At 45.3% G+C, this 27,076-nt stretch overlaps 1 protein-coding gene across 1 annotated transcript in view; it reads left to right on the top strand.

Annotated features, from left to right (window-relative positions):
- The first annotated feature begins 24,622 nt into the window (after window positions 1-24,622).
- The window catches only part of SRRM3 (serine/arginine repetitive matrix 3), a 244,216-nt gene continuing 241,762 nt past the window's right edge, over window positions 24,623-27,076 (top strand). The window contains exon 1 of the mRNA XM_078679649.1: window positions 24,623-24,884. Coding sequence (XP_078535775.1) covers window positions 24,658-24,884 — 227 coding nt within the window. The 5' untranslated portion in view covers window positions 24,623-24,657. The remainder of the gene's footprint in view (window positions 24,885-27,076) is intronic.

The raw sequence follows: 27,076 nt of genomic DNA on the forward strand, positions 1-27,076 counted from the left end.
TAATTAATTAAAATAAATTATGAAATAAATATACACTTTTCACACATATACTAACATAAAAAATACTTTAAAAAATTAATATTAACTTACTTACTTTAAATTCGATATTTTTGTTGTCTATATTCTGTCCATTCTATATTTTTGTTGTCTATATTCTGTCCATTCGATATTTTGCCCATTCTATATTTTTGATTCGATATTAATGCTAGTCTATTGGATATTTTTGTAGTCTTTATTCTGTCCATTCAATATTGTGTCCATTCTATATTTTTTAACTCGATATTAATGTAACTCGATATTAAAAACTCAATATTTTGAGTGTATACCCAAATGACACCATGCTCTGTGCAAGAACGCTCGGCCATTCGAGTTGATTGTGCTGTTGTAAGAGTACAAAATCTACTTGAGCAGCAGCAAATCTACTCGAGAAGCAGCCCTCTGACCATGACTGAGTGTGATCACCCACGACCACCAGCGTTAGAAAATGGCGCTAGGGGGACGCCAAATATTGCTCGCATTTTGGAGCCTTGCATGGAAAAAATCTGCAATGTGGCGATTGGTAGAATTTAGCCGGAACTCTGCGATGCAGTCGCCAAATTCCACCAAGCCCGCGTGCGGAATAAAACATTCTGCCCATCCCTATACTGAGGTATATTGTTAACTCTTACACTTACTCTTACATTGCCGCTTAACATCATATTCATTCGCTCAACTTTGCTGTTTTTTCAGATGCTACTGCTTTGCATGGACCTAATTTAGGGATTGCCAAAGGTCACAAGGTCACAGCTGGATCACCCTGGCTTACCCATTGTGTCTTCTGGCACTGCCTTACGCTCTATCTCAGTGGTGGCAGAGTCAGGGGCAATAACACAAGGGTAAATCTCTCTTGTTGGCTTTGATGCTTTGCCCTCCTTGTTTTCTGCCCATTTTTTCTATTATACTAATAGTGAATAATAGTCTACTATTCACCATTTTTCTAGCAATTCGTAGGTCACCAGGAGCTGCAAAGGGGCCTTTACTGGCAATTAATGTAAGTACAAAAATGTTTTTAAATGTATGTTGCGTAGATGCTTGTGGGTGAATGTGTTTGTGAGATAATATTTGTATGTGTAAGCATGTGGGCCTGTATGTGGGACCATGTGTGTGTGAGTGACAGCTAATGGCAGTAGGTGACAGGTAGTGAGTGAAAACAAGTGAAATTAAATGTGATCATGAGTGGGTCAGAGTGGGAGAGAATGAGTGAGTGAAAGCAAGAGTCACTGAAAGTGAGTGAGAATGAATGAGCAATAATTAGTGTGTTGGAATGTTTGAGCATGTGAAAACAGGTGACAGTGAATGAGTATAACTGTGAGTGAGAATAAGTGAGATTGATGGAGTTCAGTCAGCAAGTAAGAGTGAGTGAGAGTAAAGTGAGAATGAGAGTTACAGTCAGTGATAACGAGTGAGTGAGATTAAAAGTGAATGCAAGAGAGAGTGAGAATTAATCAATGTGTTCAAGTAAGAGAGAATGATTGAGACAGAGGGAGAGTGAGAATGAGTGTAAGTGAATGTAGGTGAGTATGAGTGAGAATGTGATGTTTTGCTAGCGAGTTTGCTTGCTAAAGTTTATTCTTGGCTCATAGAGGCACTCATGGCAAAATCCTGGTGTTGGCATACTGGAGTCATACTGGAGTCAATTCTTAACACGACAGTCACCTGTGATAAAATACTTCCACTGGAATACAAGAGAAAACACTTGACATATGGGCAAAAGGATGGTGCTGGCATACTGGAGGTAATTATTGGCATATGGGCACCCATGGAAAATGGTGGCTCTGGCATAATATAGGAAATTCTTGGCATAATGGACACCTATAATGAATTACTGGTACTCGCATTCTAGATGCGATCCTTGGCATATAGGGTTCCTGTAGAAAAAGTATAGTGCTAGCACATTTGAGGTCATTCTTGGCATAAGGGAGGTCAACAGTGGTATAGAGAAGGTACCAACCATATCAGAATGAAGGCCCTGACAGCCTAGAGGTAAAATGTGCATAACGGTCACCCATGGTAAATGGATGACATTAATGGCAGTACTCTGGTACTTGCATATTGATGTCATTTGTGGCATGAAGGCCATCCATGGCATTTGGGGGGGGGGGCCTGACAAAACCCTGTCCCTGGCACAATGTAGGTCTTTTTTTTACATATAGGAGCACACATAGCACATTTCGAAAAAAAGAGGGGGTAAAACTCCTGGAGTGCCTCTGCTTTATTTGGCTTGGCACATCATGAAAGGACTTGAATATTTAACAATGTCCCTTTCAGGGCCAATCTCTTTTTAGCAAATTTATGTTAAACTGCACTACTGAGCCCCATTTTGTTTCAAAATGTCCCGGGTGGAGAACTTCTTCGAAGTATACAGGAGGTGTCTGGTTCACTCACTTCACTGGCTAACTACAATAGGGCAAGTATTCTATGACGCCTCACCACTTTCAAAGACCATACCAGCACCCTGAGGTACGTTTATCTAATGTAGACATGTGTGCTATATTGTCGTGGTAACCACACATTTATTATGGTACATCAGCAATGTCAATTAATGTGATATCATGCGAGGTAAAATCATATGACATCATTCCCTGGGAAGATTCAGGGTCAAAGGTCAAATTATGTCATTTCCTGTGATATCGGTTAGCTCAAAACGTGCATGGGATCACTACTGTAATCCCTGGCATTTTGGAATCAGCATCCATTCTGTTTTGCCCTAAAATCGACTGCTTCTTCGCCAGCTGTTTCACAAAGAGCTGCCTTGCCAATGAGCATGTCATGCACCCTGGTGCAGAGCAGTAATTATTGTTATTAATGTGTCACCAGCCTGTGGATGCGGGGGCGCACTCTCCCTTACTCATGAAGCCAAGCGTTACACTGCGGCATAGCGCAGTTTGTGGCAGTGGCATACACATGGTAGGAGCTATGTTAACTCTATGTGCCAAGTGCGCTATCTTTCACCCACGAGGGTATCCTGGCGCTGAAGGGGTCATTTCTTGCATTAGAGGTAGATTTTAATTTGTGAAAATCAGATATGTGTTTTAGTTTTTAATTTTTTTTATCTTAGCTAGTTCGCCACATCTTCAGTAACCTCCCAGCCAGGACACGGGGTGTCTGATAAAGAAGGCAAACACCAGGTGGTCTTCCGGTCGTGCACCCTCTTTTTTATTAAACAAAATTCAAGCTTCACACTTTGTGAAGCTTGCAAAGTTAAATTAAACAAAGAATGTGACGATGCGTGTTAATAAACGTAACAACTTCGCACTCCCCGAATCTTCATGAATAATGCAATGGTAGCTCTATACGTAGAGCTCCAATTACTTAAGGGTTAGAGTTTGTGCATATTATTAGTTGTGGAAGAGCTGTGAAGAAGTTGAGCTTGTGGCAGGATAGATGCTGTGGAGGTGTTCCAGAAGAGGTTTACTTGGGAAGATGTTGGAGAGGAGGAGGAGTTGGAGTTGAGGAGGCCGAGCTGTAGTTAGGTTGCGGGTATGGGTGTCGTAGTTGTGCAATTGCATTGCAGTTGTGGTACAGTAATGGTCCTGGGGTTGATGTTGTGAAGTTGGGGTTTTATAGAATTTATGAAGTTGTGTTCAATGTATAGAGTTGGTTGTGGTATTGTGTGGAATTGGGTTTGTGGAGTTGGAGTTTAACTCATTTAGAGATGTACTTTAATTGTGAAGGCGTGTTGGGTTTAGTGTTGTTTGTTGTTAGTGCTTAGAAGTGGGTGATTGCATTTTGTGTTGGAAGTGTGGAGTTGTTGATTTTGGAATTATTTTGTTGTTGGAGATTTGATGTTGAAGTTCAGTTTGAGTACCAGAGATGGTGTTGTTTTCGATTTGCTGTTGCGGGATTGGGTTAGAATAGCTGAGTTCCGTTATGAATTTGTTTTAGTGTGGAGTTGGGATTGCGGCACCCACCTAGTATAAAAATTAATATTTGTGTACATAAAACCTGGTCCATCTAAAGCCAAAATGGAGGTGGCAGGTTATTACAAATTATATGAAATACACCAATTAGTTATGCTGTCAAAGAACATGGGGTAGGCTGAATAGGGAGTTCCAACAGGAGTGCCCAATTGGTACCACCCACTCTGATTTCCTTTTCTTCTTCTTGCTTAAGACATTACATTCATCATCCTTCCTACCAATGTACCTCTAACACCATGAAGGAGGTACAGGGGAGCCCCAGTGCCAGCCAATCAGAGAATGGTAAGCTGAGCAATCAAAGAAACCAGCTCAGGTTGGGTTCACAGGGGTGAGTGTCTGCCAGCCCCACACTTCCTGGAGTCGTCCTTAGCACCATAGTTGTTATCACAGAACACACAAATGCTGGAGTGCTGTTATGCGGTGGCACTAGGTGCACCAGTGTAATGTTTGAGCTGTCAAATGGCAGAGCAGGGATTACGTAACATGGCCACACAGCTTTGAGCCACCATTGAAATGACTTATTATGGTGCTTCCCTGCTTTTAATGCGCATGTCAGTGCATGCATAGTAGACAGGGCTACTCCCCTCCCTCCTTTCCACTTGCTTGAAGGTGCAGTGAAAGTGGGTGTTCAGGAGGAAGACCACTTCAGTGACGCCGGTGTGAGGTAGCGCATAGGACTGGCAGGCGATCGCATGACAGAGCCCTGGCACACATCTGTATTGTATCCCCGGTCTGTCCACCCAAGGGTGAGCCAGCTTGGGCCTTGGTTCTGGTGTTCATGCGCCATTAGACCCAGACGCAGCATCAGTGGGGTCAGCCACTTAGGTTGTTGAGCGCTGGATACCCAGAGTTACTGTGGAATGTTTACAGTTTACACAGTACTGTAAACTGTTATGCACGTGGCATGAGTGCAGTAGTGGCCTGTCTTTAAAGAAGGAGGGCCACCGCTACCCCCACCTTTTTGCAAACATGAAGAGTGTGTGTCAGGCTGAGACAGACATGTCTCATGTTCGGGTCAGGCAGCCAGGCGCTGTACATGCACTAAATGCGCAGGCTTCCTGAGCTGAACTTTACAAGACTGCAGATCTCACAGCCGTGTGGGTGTGACCTCCTCTGCCTGACTGAGCAGGCACTTCCCTCCTGATGAGAGGGTGCATCACTGATAGATGTGAGCCTGGACAATTCACTTATAAGCTCTGAAGTGCCCTGGGACGAGTGTCCAGACGTGACGTTTGTCACAGAGTGAGGTGGGGTCAGCAAGTCTCACTGAACCCATCCCACTCTGTGAGGAGTAAGGAACTGTCGCTTCCTCTCATTGGCTAGCCCATGACAAGGTCAGCTAATATGAGGAGGCAGCAGCCTAAACTTCCAGGAACCACTGAGGCTTCCCTCCTGCCACCTGAGATCACTGTTGCAGCCAGTAAGTTTTTTTTTATGTTTCATGCATGTATTTGTGTATGTATGAATGTATATGAATTTGTGTATACATACTGTGAATCGGTGTGTGCGTGTGTACTTGCGAATGGTGTGAGTATGTGTGCACGCTTGTGAATGCATGGTTATTTCTGCGTGTGCATGTAGATGGTTGAGTGTGAGTATGTGTGTGCATGTGTTGCCTGTCTGCTCCCCCACTGATTGAAATACCGGCCACCTCTGCATAAGTGTATACTTTACATACAATGCAGTAAGTACGTTATGACTATTGTGGAAACTGACTGCAAAATATGCTTTACATATGGTTGAAGTGTAAAAACAAATGCCATGGAGAAACTGTATGGATGCTTTACATATTAAGCAATGGAACTGCACTTGTCCTACCACCCTCACCAACAGCTCTTGCATATCGGGCAATCTAATACTATTAGTACTGGCAGAGTGGTGCTCCATTCTTTCCCACAAGGTACAGTATATCCAGGGGAAAGGAAAATACAATTATAATAACCTTTTTATTATCATTTTATTTTCCACTATGGGGCGGGGCTGGTGGCACAGAGGGAGGAGTGGTTTGCACACTCCAAGTACCCATGACGGCTTGTCCGGCCATCTTGGTCCAGCCAAACAGTCATGCACACTTTGCAAGTTCCCCACCAAGCTGCATTACACAGTCTTTGCACAACTACTAAAGCCTCATACTCAATGGGTTCGCAATACAAACTGTAGATGCTTTTGACCGATTTGCAGATCTCAAAATGTCCTTTAACCTTGCCCTGGGTCAAAAAGCCTTAGAAGTCACTGCACTTTTTTCTGAATGAGTCCCAAATAATCTGTGACCACTTCTGCCATGGCTACCATGGCCATTATACGTTTAACCCATCAACAAAGGGCACAGGTTTTAATGGCTTGCACAAAGTTATTGAAAGTTGAGGATCAGATGTCGTCAATCTCTCTGTTACATGTATGTACTGCTTGACACATCAGACCACACGCAACTTAGGGGCTTATTTATCAGCCCTTGCGTCACTTTTGCGCGGCCGGTGATTCACTGTTTGTGATGCTCCAGCGGCGTAAAAAATTAGCCTTGTTGCACCATATTTACAAAGTGACGCATCTAGGTAGATGTGTTCACTTTGTAAACCCCTGCGCCCCATTATACCTGCGCCAGGTATAATGTATGCATGGGGGGCGTTCCAGCGCAAGAAAGAGTCGTAGAAGTGACGCAGTGAAATATATAAGATTTCACTGCGCCACTTCTAGGACACAAATGCGTCAATATCTTATGCCTGCCTCATGGCTGGCTTAAGACTGACGCAGGCACATTTCACATGGGACTTGCCCATGTGTAATGACCGATTGCTGGAGTTGCGTCACTTTTGTGACACACTCCAGCAATGCGTCATTGTTGTGCCTACAGCTACGTCAGAAATACTGACGTATCTGTAACTCCTTGCGACATGATGCATCATACTGTAAATATGACGCATCATTGGTGTCACAAGGAGGGTGCAGTGAAAAGTGAAGCATCGCTGTTTTCACGCAGTGATGCGCCACTTTTCATAAACGAGGCCCTCAGTTTGTAGAGGAAGGCAGGAAACATCAATGGAAATAGAGATATTGTTTATTTGTTTTGATACTGTAAAATGAACCCCCACATTAGAAAAATGGATGTTAGAACTATCTTGCACTCTAACATCTGATACCCATTTAAATGAAACCAAACTAAACAACATTATCATTTGGTGACAGCAGTTTCAAGAATTGTCCTCCCATGATAGCAAAAGGTGCAAAACCAGCTCTACACCCATAAAGTAGAAAACCTTGGCTTTGGTAGATATGCAATGATTGCTTCATTCATTTACAAACCAGTCTGTGCTCTCCAACCACTTTACCTTCAACTTTCTGATGTCCTAATATAGCTGATCTATAGCCATTAATAGTTCTATATGCCTTCTGTCCATCTGCTAAGGATGCCAAGAAACTTAGAATACTTATGACCTCCGAAGAAACAGGATTGATACATCTTCCAACACACAATCTACTTCAGTTATCCCATGCTGACTTATAGGCCTTTGTTATACCTTGTGTCGAGGATGCTATGATATAACTAGAGGCTGATTACAAAGGTTCCGGCATTCCTTTGAGTATTTCAAAAGTTCCAAGCAACCTGAGTAGGCCTGCCTTCCAAAATCAGAATGTGAAGTTGCCCCAGAGAGACCTTCAACAGCTGATGAAAGGTTTGAATAAGAATTGTGCAATTGGCTGATAATTCCAGGAGTGAAAGGAACCAAGGCCGCACCCTCCATAATGGAGTTACCATTGTGAGCCTTGTCAACTGTCTGCGGATCTGGGAAACATATCATGGCATCATGATAAATGGTGGGAAAACGTGAATGTATGACATTACAACGCATGCTTTTACCACGCATGCCTTTACATCGCAGTTTTTACAATGCATGCTGTTACAACGCATAGCGCTAAGGGGTGCTGGATAGTGAATAGTTTAATTTACTATTCCAACTCCAGTCCCCGTGGATAGTAGGGAAGGTGTTGGATAGTAAATTAAATCTATTCCCTATCCTAGAGCGCCCCCCAGCGCAATGCGTTGTAATGACATGCGTTGTAATAGTTACGTCGTAAAGGCACTGCGTGGTAAAAGTTGCGTTGTAAAGGATGTCTCCCGAAAAACGTGGAGATTCCCACTGAACAATGATGAAGATAGGCATCCTTTTCTAGAGCCTCAGGATCAGGTCTCTAGCTGTAAAATCTTCCTAATTGAGCTGTGAAGTGAGAGACAAAGAGATCTGTGCTGAAAGGACTCCATGTCTTGTTAAGAGCCTGAAATACATGGAGATCTAGACAACATTCACTGCTTTTGTATGTGGTTCTTGAATACCAATACTCTACTGCATTGTATGCTTCTCACAGGTTTTCTACCACTGGAGATGTTTCCTCTGTATATAAAATTCTCACAGGGACCTGGCTAGACCCACCAAAAGCTTTGACCTTGTTCCTTCTAATATGTTTATGTACCTGGCTGCAGTAATGTTGTCTATTAGGACGCACATTTGACCCTGTTTTTTTAAGCTTTAAATTGTAAAGGAACCTTTAGGAGGTTTTCTACAATTGATCAACATTAATGATTCCTTGCTGGACCATCCTCCCCGGGTCCAGTAACTGCCACATTTTGCACCACAGCCCCCCAGACTTGCATCTGATTCAAAGATCTGGGAGCGTAGAGAAGCGGGCTCACCATTGCCTTGCATCCACATGACTGAACCAGCAGCGTATCTCCTCTTTTGTCTCCTGATCTAAAGGGACTGCTTGTGAGTAGAGTAGACCTCTATCACGGTGTCTTATCGCCTTCCAATGCTTGAGGGTCCTGTACTAAACGAGTTCTGGAAAAATTGCCCGAATTGAGGACAAGAGCAAGCCCACCAGGAGCGGCGGATGGAACGAATGGAAGGGATTCGAACCTGAACACCTGTCCTTGTCACAGAAACTGCAGGTGCTTCCTGTGCTCTTGACCTATTGGCACAGTCTGGTAGGTGCCTTAAAAGCAGATACACCAACCAGTCTTTCGTAAGGAGGGTATCCATCAGGCACTGGCGTAACGAAAAGTGAGGGGACCTCCCTGTACGGTACTTAGGGGGGCCGCCTCCGGGCTCAATCAGGAGCTATCCCGGCCAGAGTTCAGTGCCAAGGGGGCCCCTTGGAGCTAGGGGCCCCCTCGCACCACGTGGGCTGCGGGGGCCTGTGTTACGCCCCCGCCTTCAGGCATATGATCTTCTCTGTATTGACATGGCGATACAGAAGAGATTGGTTGAGCTCCTTCGGATTTATTACTGGCTGGTATTGCTGAATGTTGTTCTATAACTCCCTTCTGTAATGATTCCTGTACCTCTGCGGTGACCAGAGCCTAATATTCCTCAGAAAAATGTATTGGCGAAGGATAACTGGTCTGTATTGGAGTTGCATAGATTACTATATGGAACACTCCCACAATCTGCATTACCCAGAGGTCTTCTGATATTCAACCCCACTGTTGAACCAAAAGGGCCAGTCTGCCTCCCACTGTCACAAGGGGAAAGGACACTGCACTTACCAAGAGCTCCCCCTTGCCCTGCTTGGCCTCGGCTGATGGCAAAGCAGTGTCCTCTTCTTCTCTATGGGAAGATGTTGGCCTTAGGTATGCATACTGATAGGGATAGAAGGGTCTGCAGAAGGTCCCCGGCCAGTGAAGTGGCCCCCATTTCCACTGACCCTGGGAAAGACTTGTCCAGAAACACGGGTCAGAGATGATTGTGCCGTGTCCACAAAGACAAATGTACGAACATGCTATCCAATTTCTTTACAAAAGTCATACCCAAACTGAGATCCTTGGGCATTGCCCCTTTATTTGAACCTGCAAGCAGTCCAGAGATCAATATGTAATGACAGTCCCTTGCATGTGTCCAAAGAAAGTCCCATATTTGCATTCCCCAAAAACAGCTTTGTACCCAACCAGAAATTAATTGTTTCTGGGTCCAAGTGACCCCTGACCTCTTTTCCTGTTCTGCAGCACACACAATATGAAACAAGACCTGGATAGCCAATAATTTATCTTGGCATGAGGACCATGCCCTAGCCACATCTTTTCTAGGGTCTTTCCCACCTCTGCTTGAACATTTAAAATGTATAATTTACAATTTAAAGAGTTAAAAGTTTAGCATCCAATTCTAGAGTTATGGCCACTTTCTTCAATATCATTGGCCTGGGGCACGCTGGCTTTATTTTAGATCTATCACACCTGCCCACTGATCTTTCTATCTTGGACCTAATGTAGTCATCAATACATCAAGCCTGCTCTGCCGAATCTGGATGTTAAACCAACTCATGCTCAAACATGGGAGTACCTCCCACATCCAAAATAGCAATATGAGGCGTATCCCAGGTTTTCATCTTTTTCAGAGCATTTGTACAATTCTCAACATCATTGTAATAATTGTCGTTGCCATAGTATCAATCAACATTCTGTATACATAAGTCTTCATCTGGCCTCTTACTTGAGTTTCTCATGCTACCCACCATAGGTTATGCCAATTTGACATCAAGTCATTATCTCTCTGCGGATTTGAACGGCCACAAAATTCATCTCCCTCAGGCCCATGAGGGGAAGTAATTTTTCTTGGAAGCTTCATACCCATAAGGGGAAAAATAATTTTTCGTTATCATTCTTTTGCCACCCTGGCTACATAACTACCCTTGCTAGCAATGTGTTATGCCATCCTCAGGAATTGACAAAGAGCTTGTAGTAGCATTCGCCATGGAGTCCCCTATATCAGTGGCCACATTTCTAAGTGATGAAGAGACCACTTAATGAATGGAATTAAAACTTTGAGTCTACAAACATCCACAAAGGTTTTTTTTAAAACCTCATCCTCCTCATTAATAACAGCACGACCAACCATTTAAACAGCATACAACACGGGACTGACTCACAGCAATATTTTCTTTGAAAAAGTGATATCAAATGTATATAAAAGGAGAACACAGAAAAGAGATTCTGCCATTAAATCGCTTTCACATAAACCCAGGCAGTTGCTTGCATAAACACTTCCCCAGGCAAGCCTTTGCCTTGCAACAAATAATACACTATATCTCACCATGCAATAAATGTAGGCAAAACTCCCCAGCAGCCTTTCATTCTCCAATATATTTATTCACAAGTGAGCCGTAAAAGCAGGTGAATTTGACCTTAAATAAACAAGCTATCCACAGCAGGCTGAATCAAAGTAACAGCATGCCTTAGAGGCAGGCCCCTGAGTGCAGTTGACCTAAATAAATCAAAACTTAAGTTTAAACATGAAACAAACAATAAATAAATCTACAGTAAATCACAGTCCAGTGTTAGCAAACAGCAATTTAGAAAGCACTTATCGCTAGCAGCAAGAAAACAATAAGGGCCAGATGTACAACCCTGAATTGCTGTCGCAAATGGGCAATCGGCACGTTTGCGACCGCAATTTAGGGCTAGCCATGTACAAACCTCATTTTGCCAATCAGTAAATGTTACCGATTTGCAAAATGAAGTTTTTGACTCACTATTAGGAAGCAGCGTGCCAAGGGCGCCCCTTCCTAATAGCAACTCGCATTTGTATGTATGAATGTTTTGCGACCGCAATTGTGGTTGCAAAACAATTGCAATTTACCACCTATTTCAAGTAGATCGTAATCCATTCACAAACCAGAAGGGGTCCCCAGAGGACCCCTTCTCTTTTGTGAATGGGTCAAAAAATATTATAGAAGTTTCATTTTTCTTTTTAAGTCGAGCATTGGAGACCTCTTGTATATACTTTAGTATATACTTATATGTGTATGTACTTTGTCAGCTCTGGAGATCTGACCTAGGACTTGTCTGCTTCCGCTTAGGGATGTTTTTTTTCAGTTCAACTGCCTCTATTTAACTGTCTTGATAGAAAACGGCCAGTAGAGGTGAGTAAAATACCAAAATTGCTTTCTGCTTGTTCAACTGCTTCTACTTAACTATAGAAAACGACCAGTAGAGGTGAGTAAAATACCAGAATTGCTTTCTGCTGAGGGACTTTCTTTTTTTTCTGGCAACTGCCTCTATTTATGTTTTTTGATAGAAAACGACTAGCAGAGGTCAGTAAAATACCAGAATCACTTTATCATTCTCTAGATTCTAGTCCATAGAAATTGTCTTCCAGGAGCACCCATAGACAATAATACTTTTTCAAATCTTGTTTTTTCAGTGATATGACCTCCGAAGGCCCTGATTTTATATTAAAAATGAGCTTTGGACTATACCATTTCCTGCTGAAAGGCAAGATTTCTGTCCATTTGTTCCCATACCTGTTGTGTCACACAGTTTGGTGCTCACTTTCCCTCCATGTTAAAGAACAGTAGATGTTTCAGCACCCAGGCAAATGTGCTGCACAGTTAAAAACATATAAGGTTCCAGCTCCGAGACCGATTGCATTGCAAAAGCTATTTTTCAATGCATCCCGTTTTCCTTTAAGGAAAACTGGCTGCATTTAAAAAATAAAACAGCTTTATTTAAAAGCAGTCACAGACATGGTGGTCTGGTGACCCCAGCAGTCCACCATCCCTGTGATTATAGCCATTCCTAATGGGGGCACAAATTGCGCCTGTCTCATTAATATTAATGAGGCGTGCAATTTGCAACCCCATTAGGAATAGCAAACAGTGTCTGAGACACTGTTGTACATCCCAATTGCGACGTAATTTGAGAGTTGCAAATTGGTGGGTCGTACATCTGGCCCTTAATGGTGTATGGACTACTGATATTTACATGTGGGTTGTGCTTTGTTCAAGTTCATAACTTCCTGCCTCATGACTTGTGATGAAATGTTATGGAGAACGACGGGGCAGAATATGGTATTGGGCTCTAGAGCAGTCTTTAATCTAAGATCTCTGTTTATTTTGCCTACATATGGCATCCTAATCAGTCTGGAGGTAAAATCGAGCACAGATACCTGTAACGCATGGTATCGGAGCATTTTTGCAGCCGATTACAAATGTTCCTCCAAGTAATAGTTAATAAAGAGTGGAAATGGTCTTTGTGACTGATGTTACTGTATGATATTCCCCTTTTTTCAACATTTGGGTGTGCAAATTACTCTGCATATTAGGCACTATTTTGAAGGGCTGCAAATAGTGTTTTAGGTGCGAACTGTAGTTTGTACCAAAAACAGGACTCAAGTTGGACCCAAATTGCATCAGATATGTGTTCTTGCTTCTGTAAATTGAGGTGGGTAAAAATGATGGCGTATTGCAGGAGGAAACTGCACAAACTATTAGTTTGCACTCCCAGGAATAGATGAATTGATGTCTCAATGCATGTAATTCTCCATATCAAGATGTCTAAATTGGAATTCAGTGTAATTAGCGCATCCCGGGTTAACACTAATGAGCGCGCGTGCAATGTACATGCGCATCTTGCGCCCCCATCGATTAATCGAGTCCCTCGAGGAATTTGAGCAACCAAAAACACGGTTCCAAGCACAATTTGTGACGTTGAAATCTGGCGCAAACATCGTTCGAGGCTCATTCGAAACATACCGCTGCATTTGGAACGAGGCCGTTAACGCGCGGGTTAATTTACGAAGCCAAAACACAGCGCAGCGTGAAATAAATGAAAAAAGAGAACCCCTAGGCAATGAAATGAAAGAGGATGGACAGAAGGAAATTCTGTTTTTTTATTAACGGAAATTTTAATTTCATCGTGGCTGCTTTAACAATTTTTTTAATAGTATGACAAATTATACAATTGGTAGCAGCTGGAATTCAGCCACTTGCTTGTCAGAGAGACAATAAACACTGCTGTCTCTGCGGCTGCTGGAGAAGCAGATTACGGTAGAAATTAGGAAATATTTCAAGATCTCATGAACACAGTCTTTTTCAGCCGGCATCTTGCCACCAAATGCATCGTGAGGGGAAACATTATTATTCTTCCCCATTCTTTTGCTGCCAAGGGTACATAATTCCCCTTGTTGGGAATGTGAGCTGCCATCCAATGGGATTGACAATACATCAGTGGATTCACTTCTAGATGATGGAGAGACCGCTTCATGAATGGAATTAGACATTGAATTGTCCAAAACATCACAAAGTTGTTCATTCTTATAGTTAACACCGCGGTCAACCATTTAAACAGCATTCAACACCGAATTGATACCCTACAATCTTTTCCTTGAGCAAGTGATATCAAACATGTTAAAACAAGCACTCGGAAAAAAGTTGTGTCTTTAAATGGTGTTAGCATAAACCCAAGCTACTGTTTGCATAAGCACTTCTCCAGGCAAGCATCTTTCTCACAACCAAATATGTAATATGTCTGGCTCCCAAGCAGCCTTTCTGATACAATATAATTATTGACACATGAGCCTTGAAAGCAGGCAAATTCGACCTTAACCCCTCCCCTGCTGGTGATGGAACCGTCGCGCTGTGCTGATGACGGAGCGGTTCCGTCACGGCCCGCTCGGCACGCCTGCGCGGCGCGGATTCCGCGCCTGCGCTGAGCGTTCCATTGAGTGGGCGGGGCCGTGATGGAACCGCTCTGTCATGAGCACAGCGCAACTGCGGCTGGTGACGGAGCGGTTCCGTCACCAGCATGCGCCCGCCGCGCGGCCGCCCCGCCCCCATAGCACTGCGGCGGAATAGCCACTGCAGTGAAGGGGTTAAATAAACAAACTAGCCACAGTGTGCTGAAAAAAAGTAGCGGCAAGCCATACAAGCGAAATTAACCTAAAGAAATCAAAACTTGAGTTGAAACACCAAACAAACAAAAAATAAAACTACAGTAAATCACACTCTAATGCTAGCTAACAGCAATTTAGAACACATTTATCTCAAGCAGCAAGAAAAGAAGAAATGGGGTATTGTTTTGTATAATAATTGTATTTATATAGCGCTTACAACCCCTGATGAGGCGTCAAAGCACTTTTCGGCGAGTAGCACGCTACTCCAGAACCCAAGAGGGATTAGTGATGGATTAGTATAGTGAAATTTGAGAGGTGGATATGTGAGTTGGTTAGTTGGATTGAAAAGGAGAATGGGGGTATACAGTAGGGAAGAGTCTAGAACGTGTTTATTGGGAGATCACAGTAGTAAAATGAGGTTTGGATTGAGTATAAGGAGAGATGGAGGAGGGAATAATCTCTAGAAATCGATTAGGGTGATCATAGTAGTAAAATTAGTTTTGGGATAAGTCAAAGGAGGGAGAGGTGACAGAAGAATTCAGAAGGGTTGTTTGGAAGATCAGAGTATTAAAGTGAGGTTTGGGGTGATCCAAGGAGGGGTAGAGGAAGGAAGAGTCTAGGAAGGGTTATTTTGGGGATCATCGTCCTAGAATGAGGTTTGGGATGAGTCAAAGAGTGCAGGTAGAGGATATATTGAGAGATGTATTGGTTGAAATATAGGATAGTGCATTGGAGAGAGTCAATGTTTTCTTTTTTTATAGTAGGAGTAAAGTAATACTTATATAGAACTATAAGTACATATTATTATACCTAATTATATCAATAAATAAACAATTAGATACATACATAAAAACAAAATTAAATGTTTATATACCCAGGGATATGCTGTACATTTGTGTTTGAGTATGATGGTTATGTGGGGAACATTTACATTTACATTTACATTTACAAGAGACCGCTCTTAAGTAGCCTTCGGAAGATCAGTTAGTTACCTGTGGATCTTGTGCTTGGGGGTAATGAATTCCATAGTGTGGCTGCTTGAACAGGGAAGGATGTGCCACGCCTGTTTTGTTTCTTGTATGGTGAGATTTTGAGGTGAGGGGCCAATCTAGAGCGGAGGTTCCTTTGTCGAATATATTTGGTCAGTTTAGAACGCCCCTGTTCCATGTATTGGTTTGTGGGTGATACAAATCAGTTTGAATGTGGATCTCCTGGCAACCGGTAACCGATGTAGGGCCCTCAAGGCAGGGGAGATGTAGACTTGATGCTTTCACATGTAGGAGTAGTCTGGCAGCAGAGTCCTGAATCCGTTGCAGTCTTTTCATAGTTGATAAAGATGATCCGTGGCAGAGGTTATTGGCGTAATCAAGTTTGGACAGTACAAGAGAGATAGTGGCTTGGATCTTGTGTGGAAATCCCAGGTGAGGAAGATACGTTGCAGAGTTTTGATAGTAATGAAGAGTTATTTTACTAATTTTTCGACTTAGGGATTAATTGATAACTTGGAGTCTTACTTCCTTAGATATTTTAGGAGGTGATCCTAGATTGTCTGGCCAGGCGCAAAGTGGGTAATTGTTTTTCCAATCTCCACATTTGAGTATTTCCATTTTCGAAGCATTCAATTTGAGATGGGTCCTGTCATCCACTGATCAATGGCTCTGATGCAACTGAAGATTTGTCAGTTTCAAATGGATTTTGGGATTTGCAGTTTGAAGAGTATTTGTGTGCCATCCGCTTAGTTGTAGCATGTGAGCTACAATTATTTGATGATTGCCTGTAATGTATGGACTACTGCTATTTATATGTGGGGATGCCCTATGTTTATATTAATAACTTCCTGCCCAGGGGAGCAGTACTGCAAGAAGAGAGACTGATAACAGAGGCTCCTGTCTTGTAATAAAATTACCTTTAATCATCAGATAATCTTCAAACTTTTATGAAATATTGTGGAGAATCACCGTGCAGAGTATGGTGTCAGGCCCTAGAGCAGTCTTGAATGTAATATCTCTGTTTATTCTAATTTTGCCTACTTTTTGCCTCAATATCACTCTTGTCGGGCTCAGATACCTGTAACGCAAGGTATGGGAGCATTTTTGGAATTTTATTAACGCACCCCTGACTCACATAAATACACATGTTTGCAATGTACACCCACATCTTTCACCCCCATCCTGTAGTCGAGCCCCTCGATGAATTTGAGCAGCCAAAAACACGGCTATAAGCACTATTCGTCAAGTTGAAATGTGGCACAAACATCAATAAAACCAAACTTCACATTTACCATTACACTTGGAATGAGGCCGGTAATGTGTGAATGAATTTACGAAGAGCCTTATCTATAAAACATAGCACAGCATGGAGTAAATGATATAAGAAAATCCACTGGCAAAGAAAGAGTAGAGACAGAAACCCTGCTTCTTCAACTAAATTGGATTTTTGTTTTTCTTATCAGGGCTGATTTAAGACTTTTAATAGTTATACAAATTATACAAGTACTCGCAGCAGGAATTCAGCTGCTCCCTTGTCAGTGAGACAATAAATACCGCTGTCTCCATTCAGGGCAGCAGCTTCAGGGGGGATGTTTGGAGTGTCACCCCCCTAATAAATGTATTATGTTGTAAATAGGTGAGTACAGGCACTTCAAGTAGGGTATGGTGAGGTGTCTGCCGAATTTTCTCCTGGATCTTTACTTACACACACAGACAAACACAAACACACAATCTCTCATCTCTGTTTTAAAGGTCTAAAAAAGTGGTTATTTTACAAAATATTATTTTTTAAGTACCCCTCACAATCCGCACTCTTCTCCCCTCCTACAGCTCCTTAAGGACCCTTCCTACCCTGCTTCTCATAAAAAATATTTTAACCAGCGTGATTGTTGGGAAATCCGAATATCAGCCCTTCCCACCCCCATCTTACTGACCCAGCTACGCTCCAGCCCCCATGGCTTATTTATGACACAGTATGGAAGAAAATAAGAAATATTTCAAGATCCCTTCAACACGATCTTGTCAGTCGGGATCCTGGGTCAGTCACTAGGGATGGGGTGTCTGGAAACTAAGCTGTAGCAGTCTGGAAGAAACCCCGGGTCCATCATAGACGTGCAGCAATTGGGCTGAGCGTGAACAGCAACGAGGACCGCCATAGAGACGTCCAAACCAAGGGGGTCATTATGATTGCGGAATTCCCGCATCCTCCGGGCCGGCGGAAGCCACCGCCGGCCCGGAGGATGCGGGAAAACCGCAGCGGAGCCTCCACAGACCCACCACCAAATTAGGATGGCTGGTGGGTCTGATAATCTGTCCGCAGCTTTTCCGCCGCGGTCGGAAGGCGACCGCGGCGGAAAAGCACTAACATGTCTGGTGGTGTCTATCAGACACCGCCAGGCATATTAGGATGTCTGCAATTCTATGCTTTTCCACGGCGGCTTTTCCACCGTGAAAAAGCATACGGACCTTCACTTCGGGGGCCCGTTGCGGGCCCCCTGGGTGAAGGGGTGGTGGGGGGTGCACATGGGGGGTACCTATGGTACCCCCCTGCATTTGCGTGCACAATGCAGCAAGCACCGCGCGGTGCCTGCCGCTTTGTGCACGCAAATGCTGTGCATGCATTTTTTACATTGGGGCGGGTGCAGCTTGAACCTGCACCCGCCGCAATGTTAGAGATAGAGGATGTGACCGCCACCCTGGCGGTCACATCCTAATCAGATCGGAGGGAACGCCGCAACCCATGCGGACGTTCCCTCCTCCTCAGGGGTCGCGGACGGACTCAAGTCCGTCCGCGATCCTAATCGACCCCCAAATCCGCAGCAGCGGTCCTTCTCCAAGGTGCTGAAAGGGCCCCAGCTGCCAGTTCCAGGCCAGAGCCCACAGCAAGAGTTACAGCACAGGGTGTGTTTAAACCACTCACAGCAGCTGTCACTGTCAGGACAGTGTACCGGACCCACAGAAGCTGTCACGGTCAGGGCGTTGTACCAGACCCACAGCAGCTGTCACGGTCAGGGCGTTGTACCAGACCCACAGCAGCTGTCACTGTCAGGGCACTGTACCCGACCCACAGCAGCTGTCACTATCTGGGCACTGTAATGGACCCACAGCAGCTGCCAATATCCAGAGTACTGTACCGGAGCCACAACAGCTATCATTATGCAGAGTCCAGTACCGCACACAAACACCAGTTGTCATGATTCTAAGTGCTGTACCGGCCCCACTGCAGCTATGATTATCCAGAGTACTGTACTGTCCTCACTGCAGCTGTCATTATCCAGAGCAGCGTTTCCTGAACTGTGGGGCGTGACCCACTGGCGGGTTGTGAGTCGATTTGTGGTGGGACACGGAAGTTCAGGCAATAACCAAAGATGCCTTGAAACTCTTTGTTTATCATGTCACACTGGTTGTGCTTCAAAGACAGTGGTCAAATGTCAGGCTATGCCTCTAGACAAATAGCTGCTTACTTTTTAACATGGGGATTGGTGTTTACTGATCCTCTCACTTTGCCAACAGGAAAAGAAAAGTAATGTGAATTGTGTGATAATCTTGCTGGGGTACAGGACGGGCCGGCTTTAGCGCTGGCGCCCTATGCGGCAATATTTTTTGACGCCCTCAACCCCAATGACCTCCTTCCCCATGGATTCCCTCACGGCTGCCCTCCAGCAATAACCCTCATCTCTCCATAGCCCCTGTCTTGCAGGAATTTCATTTGTTTTAAAGCACTGGTTGGAGTTGGCTGTACTAATAAGAATGTATTTCTACCCAGACTCGTTTTTGCAACATTAGGAATATATAAAGAATGGAGAAAAAGCATAACATCCCATTTTATACCAGGCAAGTTGCATGAAGCTCTTTAATGACAAGTTCATAGGTCACTGTGCTATATTAGGATTGTAACTTATGAACTGCTGATAACAAAAGGAACTCTGTGACAAAAGAAAAAAAACACTCAGCTAGCCACATAAAATATAGTTTTGTGATCTGTATGGTACATGTTATTTGCAGGAGGCACATTAACCCTCTGTGCTACTATATGATGAGTCAAACTGCCATTAGACAACACTCCAATATCTCTCAAGAAGAAAAAATAGAGGCCAGAATTATCTTAGCATTTTTATTGTTGCCTAAAACCTGCTGGAGACACAAGGAACTCTGCAGTAAGTACTTTTAAACCCATAAGTTATTTCTAACAGCGCCTCGAGGCCAGCGCCTGGCGTGGCTGCCTGGTCACACCGCTCTAAAACTGGGCCTGGGTACAGGGAGTGGCAAAGGAAAGGCTGTAGGATGTTATTTTGTGTATAACAATATGTAAATACCTATAAATGAACTGTACATATTCAGCAGTAGCAAAGCAAAAATTAAGCACTTTTTTTGTAATTTTCAGTGTGATGGAAACAGATGCAAATAGGATCAAAACAACTGAAGACACTTTAATAATTATTCACTTGAACCCGATTTTATTATTTGTGTGCAGTATAGGCTTATCAGTAAAACTGTATGTCGGGGCAAACTTTGTGCCGTTTCTGTGGGAATTGTGCTGTCTGTAAATGACGGTATGCTACCACGCCATGCTTTAGTTACATTAAAAAAAATCACACAGCTCATGTCAATTAAAGCTAGGTGGGTCGCAAAAGTGTGTCATTCTGAAAATGGTGTGGTGGTTCTAAAAGGGTTGTGAAGCGCTGATCTAGAGCGCTGCACCGGGCCCACGGCGACGGTCACTGCAGGCTGTGCGGACCCAGTCTCGCGCGGAGGCCCCTGTCCGTGGTGCTGAACGGCATTCCTCGGCGCATTGAAGAGATGCTGCTACTCCTCTCGGCCTCACTCACTGAACTGAGCAGATCACTGACCTTTGCATCCACGGTTTTTATGACATCACTGGAACAGCTTCAAATGGGCCAATGCCTGTTTGAGAGGCACACGAAACTAGGCATGGACTGCATGTCAGGGGGGTGTTTGCATTTCAGCGATTGGAGACGAAATGCTCGGGTAATTTATTTTTGATGATGAAGACGACACGAACATACAGGGTTGGGGTCCGGACTGTGCTCAGGGGGAGTTTACCGGGTGGGGCAGATTTACGCCCACTTGGTCCACTGAGTGCAGCATTCCCAGGATAGTCTGTAGAGGCCACGGCGGAGGAAAGCCCGGCAGTAAACCCAGCGTGTACCCCACGGTACGTTCTTAAGCACCGTCGCTGCTTTAGTTCCGGCCTTCAGCTCGTGGCAGCTGGGCCCGCACCAGGGCGCTGACTGACGGAGGGGCGCAGGCAGTGCTTTCAATGGGCCGGTACTCACAGGTACTCAGTAGGGGCACTTCTCATTTTTACCGAGCCGAGTACCGGCACTTCTCCACTACCAAGGAGAGTACCGGTACTCAAGAAATGTAAGCTCATTGCTGCTAGTGCTGCTCAGCTCGAGGCAGTCAGAGTGGGGCAGTTCTGTAGGGCACTCTGACATCAAAGCGCCTCTCTAACCCTTAGCTGAGCCACCACTGAACCATTCAGCAGGAGCTCATTTGCATTATGCACGGGTTTTCCAGGTGTTGGGAATTCCACCGTCCTGCTGTGTCTGACACAGTAGGCCCCATCCAGGCCCTGCTCTGTCAATCACATTTGCACTGTCGCTGCGAAGTAACTAAAACGTAATCAGAAGTGAGCCTTTTGTGAATTTGTCTGTTTGTGTGTTTGTGTTTACCTGATATTGTGTATGCTTGAGAGAGAAATGAGATCAGAGAGGAAGAGAATCGGGACACTCGGGGGATAATTGAAAAGAAATGCGTGGGATGGTCATTTCTGTGTGTGTGTGTGCGCACTCGACAAGATAAAAGGATTGTACTTAAGGCAAGTAGGAAGAGTATGACATTAGGAAGCTGCTAATGTTACGAAAACAAAGATATATTAGCATTTCGTGTTTGCCCTTCATTTATTGTAATGAGTTAACTCCTTTATTTATATTGATACATTTCTCACAAGTGGTGTAGAACTCATTATTAATGCGTTGCCTGCGGCAGGAATTCCAGCCCGGTGCTCAACATTCCAATCGCGGGCGGAGTCGTGACAGAGTCCAGCCGTCATGCGCACAGGCCACCCGTGGCTCTTGACAGCTGGGTGCTGTCACGAGCATCGAAGGGGTTAATGATGCTATGCCAGCGTCTCGTTGGTCCTCGGTCGCACTGATTATTAGCCTGAAAGTGCGGATAGTACTGTGGATGGCTTGGCTGTACTGTTTACAAACCCCTTCCATTATGGTGGAGGGCTTGTTCCAAACAAGTCTTCACACCACCAAAATATGAATACTCAATAGAAGAGTCTTTGTATCATCATGTCTCGCTCCGCCTCTGACACCCCGCCCACTAGCCACAACCCTAGCTTATTTTAATAAGTACCTACCTTTATATTTTCCCATTTAAAGCACGGGGCGCAGGCGCTGCCTGCAGCTTACTCCCTCTGACCTGGATCTAGAATTTATTTTCCTAAATACTGTTTCAGAGGGCAGCTGGCGCCGGAGTCCACCTTTTGTCTATATTTTTTGCTTCTGCTGCTCCCAAGATTTCCATACATACACAATTAACAAGCATTTGCAATGCAATAGGGCTCGTATTTCCCAGAGTTTGAGCTATTGGCATTGTAAATGACAATGCCTTTTATTGATGTGTTGTTTTTAAAACAAATAAAGAAAAGGCATTTTCATTTACAATGCCAATAGCTTAAACTCTTACAGATGCGGCACCTATTGCATTGCAAATGTATTTATGCTATAAATTTAAAGAAAAGCGTGAGGAGAGAGCATGTCCTGCCTGCAACAGCAAGCAGGACAAAGCTATCTGAGAAAATAGTGCTTGGAGACTGAAATTAAAGCCTACCGAGTAACAACACATGTAACGGGGGTGTCACCATGGGAGGCTACAAAATGAGATTAGGCGGTATTAAGGAGGGACTACTAGGCCTATTGACCAATGAACAACCGCATTTTACAGTGAACAATGACACAAGCCAATGAAAAATATGGACGGTGAGTGGGCGGAGCTTCAAGTCCCTACCTGAATACAGCATGCCTCGCAGAGCAGCTCATGCACTGCCCAGGCTTGACCTAAAAAGGACGAGTGGGAGGGGACATGTGGGTTTCGCCCAGGGCTGCATTTGAGCGAAGGCCAGCCCTGGCTGATTATCTTCTTCTTCCCTCTGCTTCCTCCATGACCCTGCCCTATAGACCCCACTGACCCCACTGTATCACACATTGACCCCTGCCGTATCACCATATCGCCCCTTTAGCATTTTCCTGAGCGTCACCATTGTTCTTTGCACGGACAACCCCTGCCTCCACACACCCCTCGGATGTTGGGTACGTCACTCCGTGCACCCTGTACTCTTCATAACATAACCCTGTTTCCCTCTGTCCCTCCTATCACCCTAACCCATGCGTCACATCCTGTCACCCCCTGTTAATTTTCCCAAGATCATGTTCCCCACCCCATTGGCACTTCCCCCAGGAGGCCACAGTGTATTTCACATCACCCAAGAATCTCATGGGCGGTCTGAACTTCTCGCCTTGGCCACCATCTTCTCATCCTTCATGGTACATGCTACCAGCTTCCACCAATGACCCCGCTCTACCATGCCTTCATGACCTTTGCCCCTTAACCTATGACCTAATTCCTGCTCAGACCTACTCCTTGCACGCCTCGGCCTCCCTGTCTTCGTCTGCTTGCTCGACTCTCCATTCCTTGCTCCTATACCCAGAGGTGCAGGGCTGGGGCTGTCCGCAGGGCCGCAGCGGGCTGTGCGTGGCGACGGGAGTCATGGGTTATGTGTGTTTTATGCCCAAAGCGCCCCGGGGGACTGGAACGAGGTTTGGTGGCTTCAGTTTCTGGGCCCAGCCAGCATGCCCCCGCAGTGCCCATCATACAGATGTGGAGATCGGGGTCTTCACATGCTCTACTCTGCAGTGTGCGCCGGGCCCTCCCTTCCACCTCCTAGAGTCTGGAACTCCCAGCGCATCCCTACCCGGCCCCCACTAGGTCCAGCTCTCTGGCACTCTCTCCCACCCCCACACACACCTCCCTCCTCAACAGCTCCTACGCCGTGGAGCTCCCCTCGCATCTGGAGGCTAAGGCTTCCTCCTGGCCCCCACGGCCAGCTCGCTGACTCCGCCTCACCACGCCTCCTTTCTTCCAGACCCTGCACTCGGGATCTCTTTCCCACGTCGTTCTATGCCCCTCCCACCTGTCTTCTACTTTGGTTCTCCCTCCCTGGACCTCCCCCCCCCCACCTACATGCTTGTTACACCCCTGCAGCACCGGTCTGCATGTTTCCTTAACCCCTTACAGTGCGTGTTCTCTTCTTGGTACAGGGTCCCTCTTGGGTCCCCTTCGATCGCTGCTGACCCTCGATTAACCGTTTAAAGCGGTTCCTGACCCCTGTCTGTGAGGCGGAAGGAGGGCTCGGCGTGGGCCAGTGGGTGGAGGCGGCGGAACCAGCCTGCTTTCTGGGGACAGGACACATTTGACATCATCCGACTTTGACCAATAGAAGGAGAGACAAAGGCACAAGAGGAAAAAGAGAAGAGATAGATGGGGAAACAGCGACAAAGGGAGAAAGCAGGGATAAAGAAGAATGTGCAAGAGTGAGCTAAAGGACAGGAAGTGCAGGGGGTGGAGGAAAGGGTGGAATTAGGAGCAGACACCATCAGTGCTGGGCATTCACAGGGTGGTTGTTGGCAGGCCCGTAAGAAACGCTTTGGGTCCTTACACTTCATTCATTTATGTATTTATTTGTTCATTTATTTGGTTAGTTGGTTGGTTAGTTAGTTGGTTAGTTAATTGGTTAGTTGGTTGGTTAGTTAGTTAGTTATTCCTAAATAATGATTGGGTGGAGGCCCAAACTCCCACAGAGACAAAGGGCAATGGGCTGGTACACAGCTGGCCTCACAGAAAGTGGATACCAACAAGTGCATTGAAAGGTGCATGCAGGAAACACGCGACCATAACTTTGCTCTTTGTTTTTACAGGATCTGCAGAGTGAAGCCACTGCGACCAGGAGGGGAGCCGGGGATGGCTGCGTGCAACAAGGGGGCCAGCATGCCCACTCCGCAGGATGCCGCTAATGGCTTCTCTCAGCCAGTTGCCTCTGGCTCCTGGCACAAGCCACCCGAAGAGGAGCCACGGAGAGTTGAGCCCATCCTGGTGAAGAAGGCGCATCGCGAGATCCTGGACCATGAGCGCAAGCGGCGGGTGGAGCTGAAGTGCGTTGAGCTTCAGGAGATGATGGAGGAGAAAGGGTAAGTGATGCCCGCCATGGGCAGCCCCGAGGCACTGAACCGGTGATACTCCACATGAAAAGCTGGGCAACGCGGCATCGCCACACCACACAAAGAGCAGAACACACATGCAACATGGCATAGACATTCGACCTGCACTGTTTACTGCATAATTGTTCTATGTCGTACACCCCTCAACAACAAGAGGTTCCAAATACTAGGATATGCACACACACCACACAAAGTGAGCACAGAGGCACCATGCCACACACATTCAACTTGGAAATGTGCAAGAGTAGGTCTCTATTAGAGTGGCTAGAGGCTTAACATGTATTATCTCGGCTCTGACAATGCCCACATCCAGATGTCTCCTTGAAATCCTCTCTGAATCTCCAGTGGCACCAATAATAACACCTGCTGATGCTAAAGACTTAACAGCAGCGGAGGTGCTGTGCGGGTGCAGAAACCAATGGGCCCTATTCACAAAGGTAAACTGAGACAAAAGTCTAACTTTATGACTTTCATATTCACAAAGGGCATTTACGAGTAGAAAAGTTAGACTTCTGTCTCAGTTTTGGTCTCAGTTAAACTTAAGACCAAAACTTTAGTTTAACTAAGACAAAAGTCCACCTTTACTACTTGTAAATGTGTGGGACTTGTAAAGCGCACAGCTGCCCGTAAGGGTCCCAGCGCTGAAGACCGCTGGAGTACCCGTCCTGGCTTTCCCTGTGAGATGGTCCCCTCTGGGTATCTCCAAGGTGAAACCAGGCAACCCCAGCATCTGTGGGGGGCCGTTGTAGAGATGAGGCAAGCTTAATGCCCAGAGTTGCTGAGTGTGACCCCTGGTTAAAGTAGGCACCAAGGCGAGAATTATCGAGTCCGCTGACACTGGTCCACGACCCTGCCGCGTGGGGAATTGAACCCTGGTCCCGAGCCATTCTCTGCTTCCCGGTCTGCCGCCTCTAACCAGTGAGCCATTCCAATTGCCTTTGTGAATACTGAAAGTCGTGAAATTAGACTTTTGTCTCAGTTTACCTTTGTGCATCGGGCCCTATGTGTACAATTGCAATTCAGTTATAAGTTAAAGTACAAAGGCAATGCTGGGTGGAAGTGGTTATTTAGTCTCACACCTGGACTTTTTCAACGCTGCAAATTGCATATGTCTGTGTTACAAATTAGAGCGATGTTTCTTGATTCATACCTTAGAAATAAAATGATTCTAAACACACGCCAAGTGGTTTATGAACAGCCCATTGCTAACAGAACCATGTTTGTGTATTGTGATATCATAAGCATATTCATTTGGTAGGTAACATCAGAATAAAAGAATATAGGGGAAACATTCCTATATCTTCAGTGGTATTGTGGAAGAAAAACGGTGGTGACCTTCTGTAAATGAACCCAATGGGGATGGTTTCTAGAATACTGGTGAGAAATACATGGATAACCTAGTGGGAATGGGGCTTACGCTGATGTTTTTATGCGACGAATGGTCAGCCGATACCTCAGCAAGGAGGCCATGGGCCCTAATGCACTCACGGAAAATGGCCCCTCAGTCTGTTGTTGAGGTAGTAAAATACAGCATTCTCAGTGTTCAATGGGTCCCAGTGCCACTGCACCTGCTGCATCATTGTAGTTGAGCCTCTGTGGTCAAAATGCATGCCTTGGTTTGAATACTGATTCTAAGATAACAAAAGTAGTGCAAATCTTTGCCATCAGAGGGTCCACACAAGGCTGGCCTATCTATAGGGCAGTCGCCTCTTGCCAGGTCATTTGAGACACTGTTTCCAGTCCTGGACTTTTGTGTGATAGCCTGATGCATCCTGGGTTCTGTAGTCTTGTTTTGCTTCCACTTAACTAATTATACTTTATACACAAATCAGTGATTTGTAAGATTAAAGCTTCGGAATGGAGACCTTGCCTGTCATGACCTGGAGTGAGGCGGTCACCCTCCTACGACCACCACTCGCTGTCTCCCACTTCTGCCATTGGTTTACTCTGCACACTGGCCCCTGCCTCTGAGGGTCCCAAGTGCAGGCTGCGGTATGTGTCAAAAATGCCCCCACACACAGACCCCTCTATCCGCGGGAGCCCCACATACCTGCCTCTTAGGGCCCCACCTGCAGGCTGCGGTCTGTGTCAAGAATACCCCCACACACGGACCCTTCTATCCGTGGGGGCCCCACATACCTGCCTCTTACTGTCCCACCTGC

Source organism: Lissotriton helveticus, chromosome 3_1, assembly GCF_964261635.1.
Source record: "Lissotriton helveticus chromosome 3_1, aLisHel1.1, whole genome shotgun sequence".
In the NCBI taxonomy this organism is placed as follows: Eukaryota; Metazoa; Chordata; class Amphibia; order Caudata; family Salamandridae; genus Lissotriton; species Lissotriton helveticus.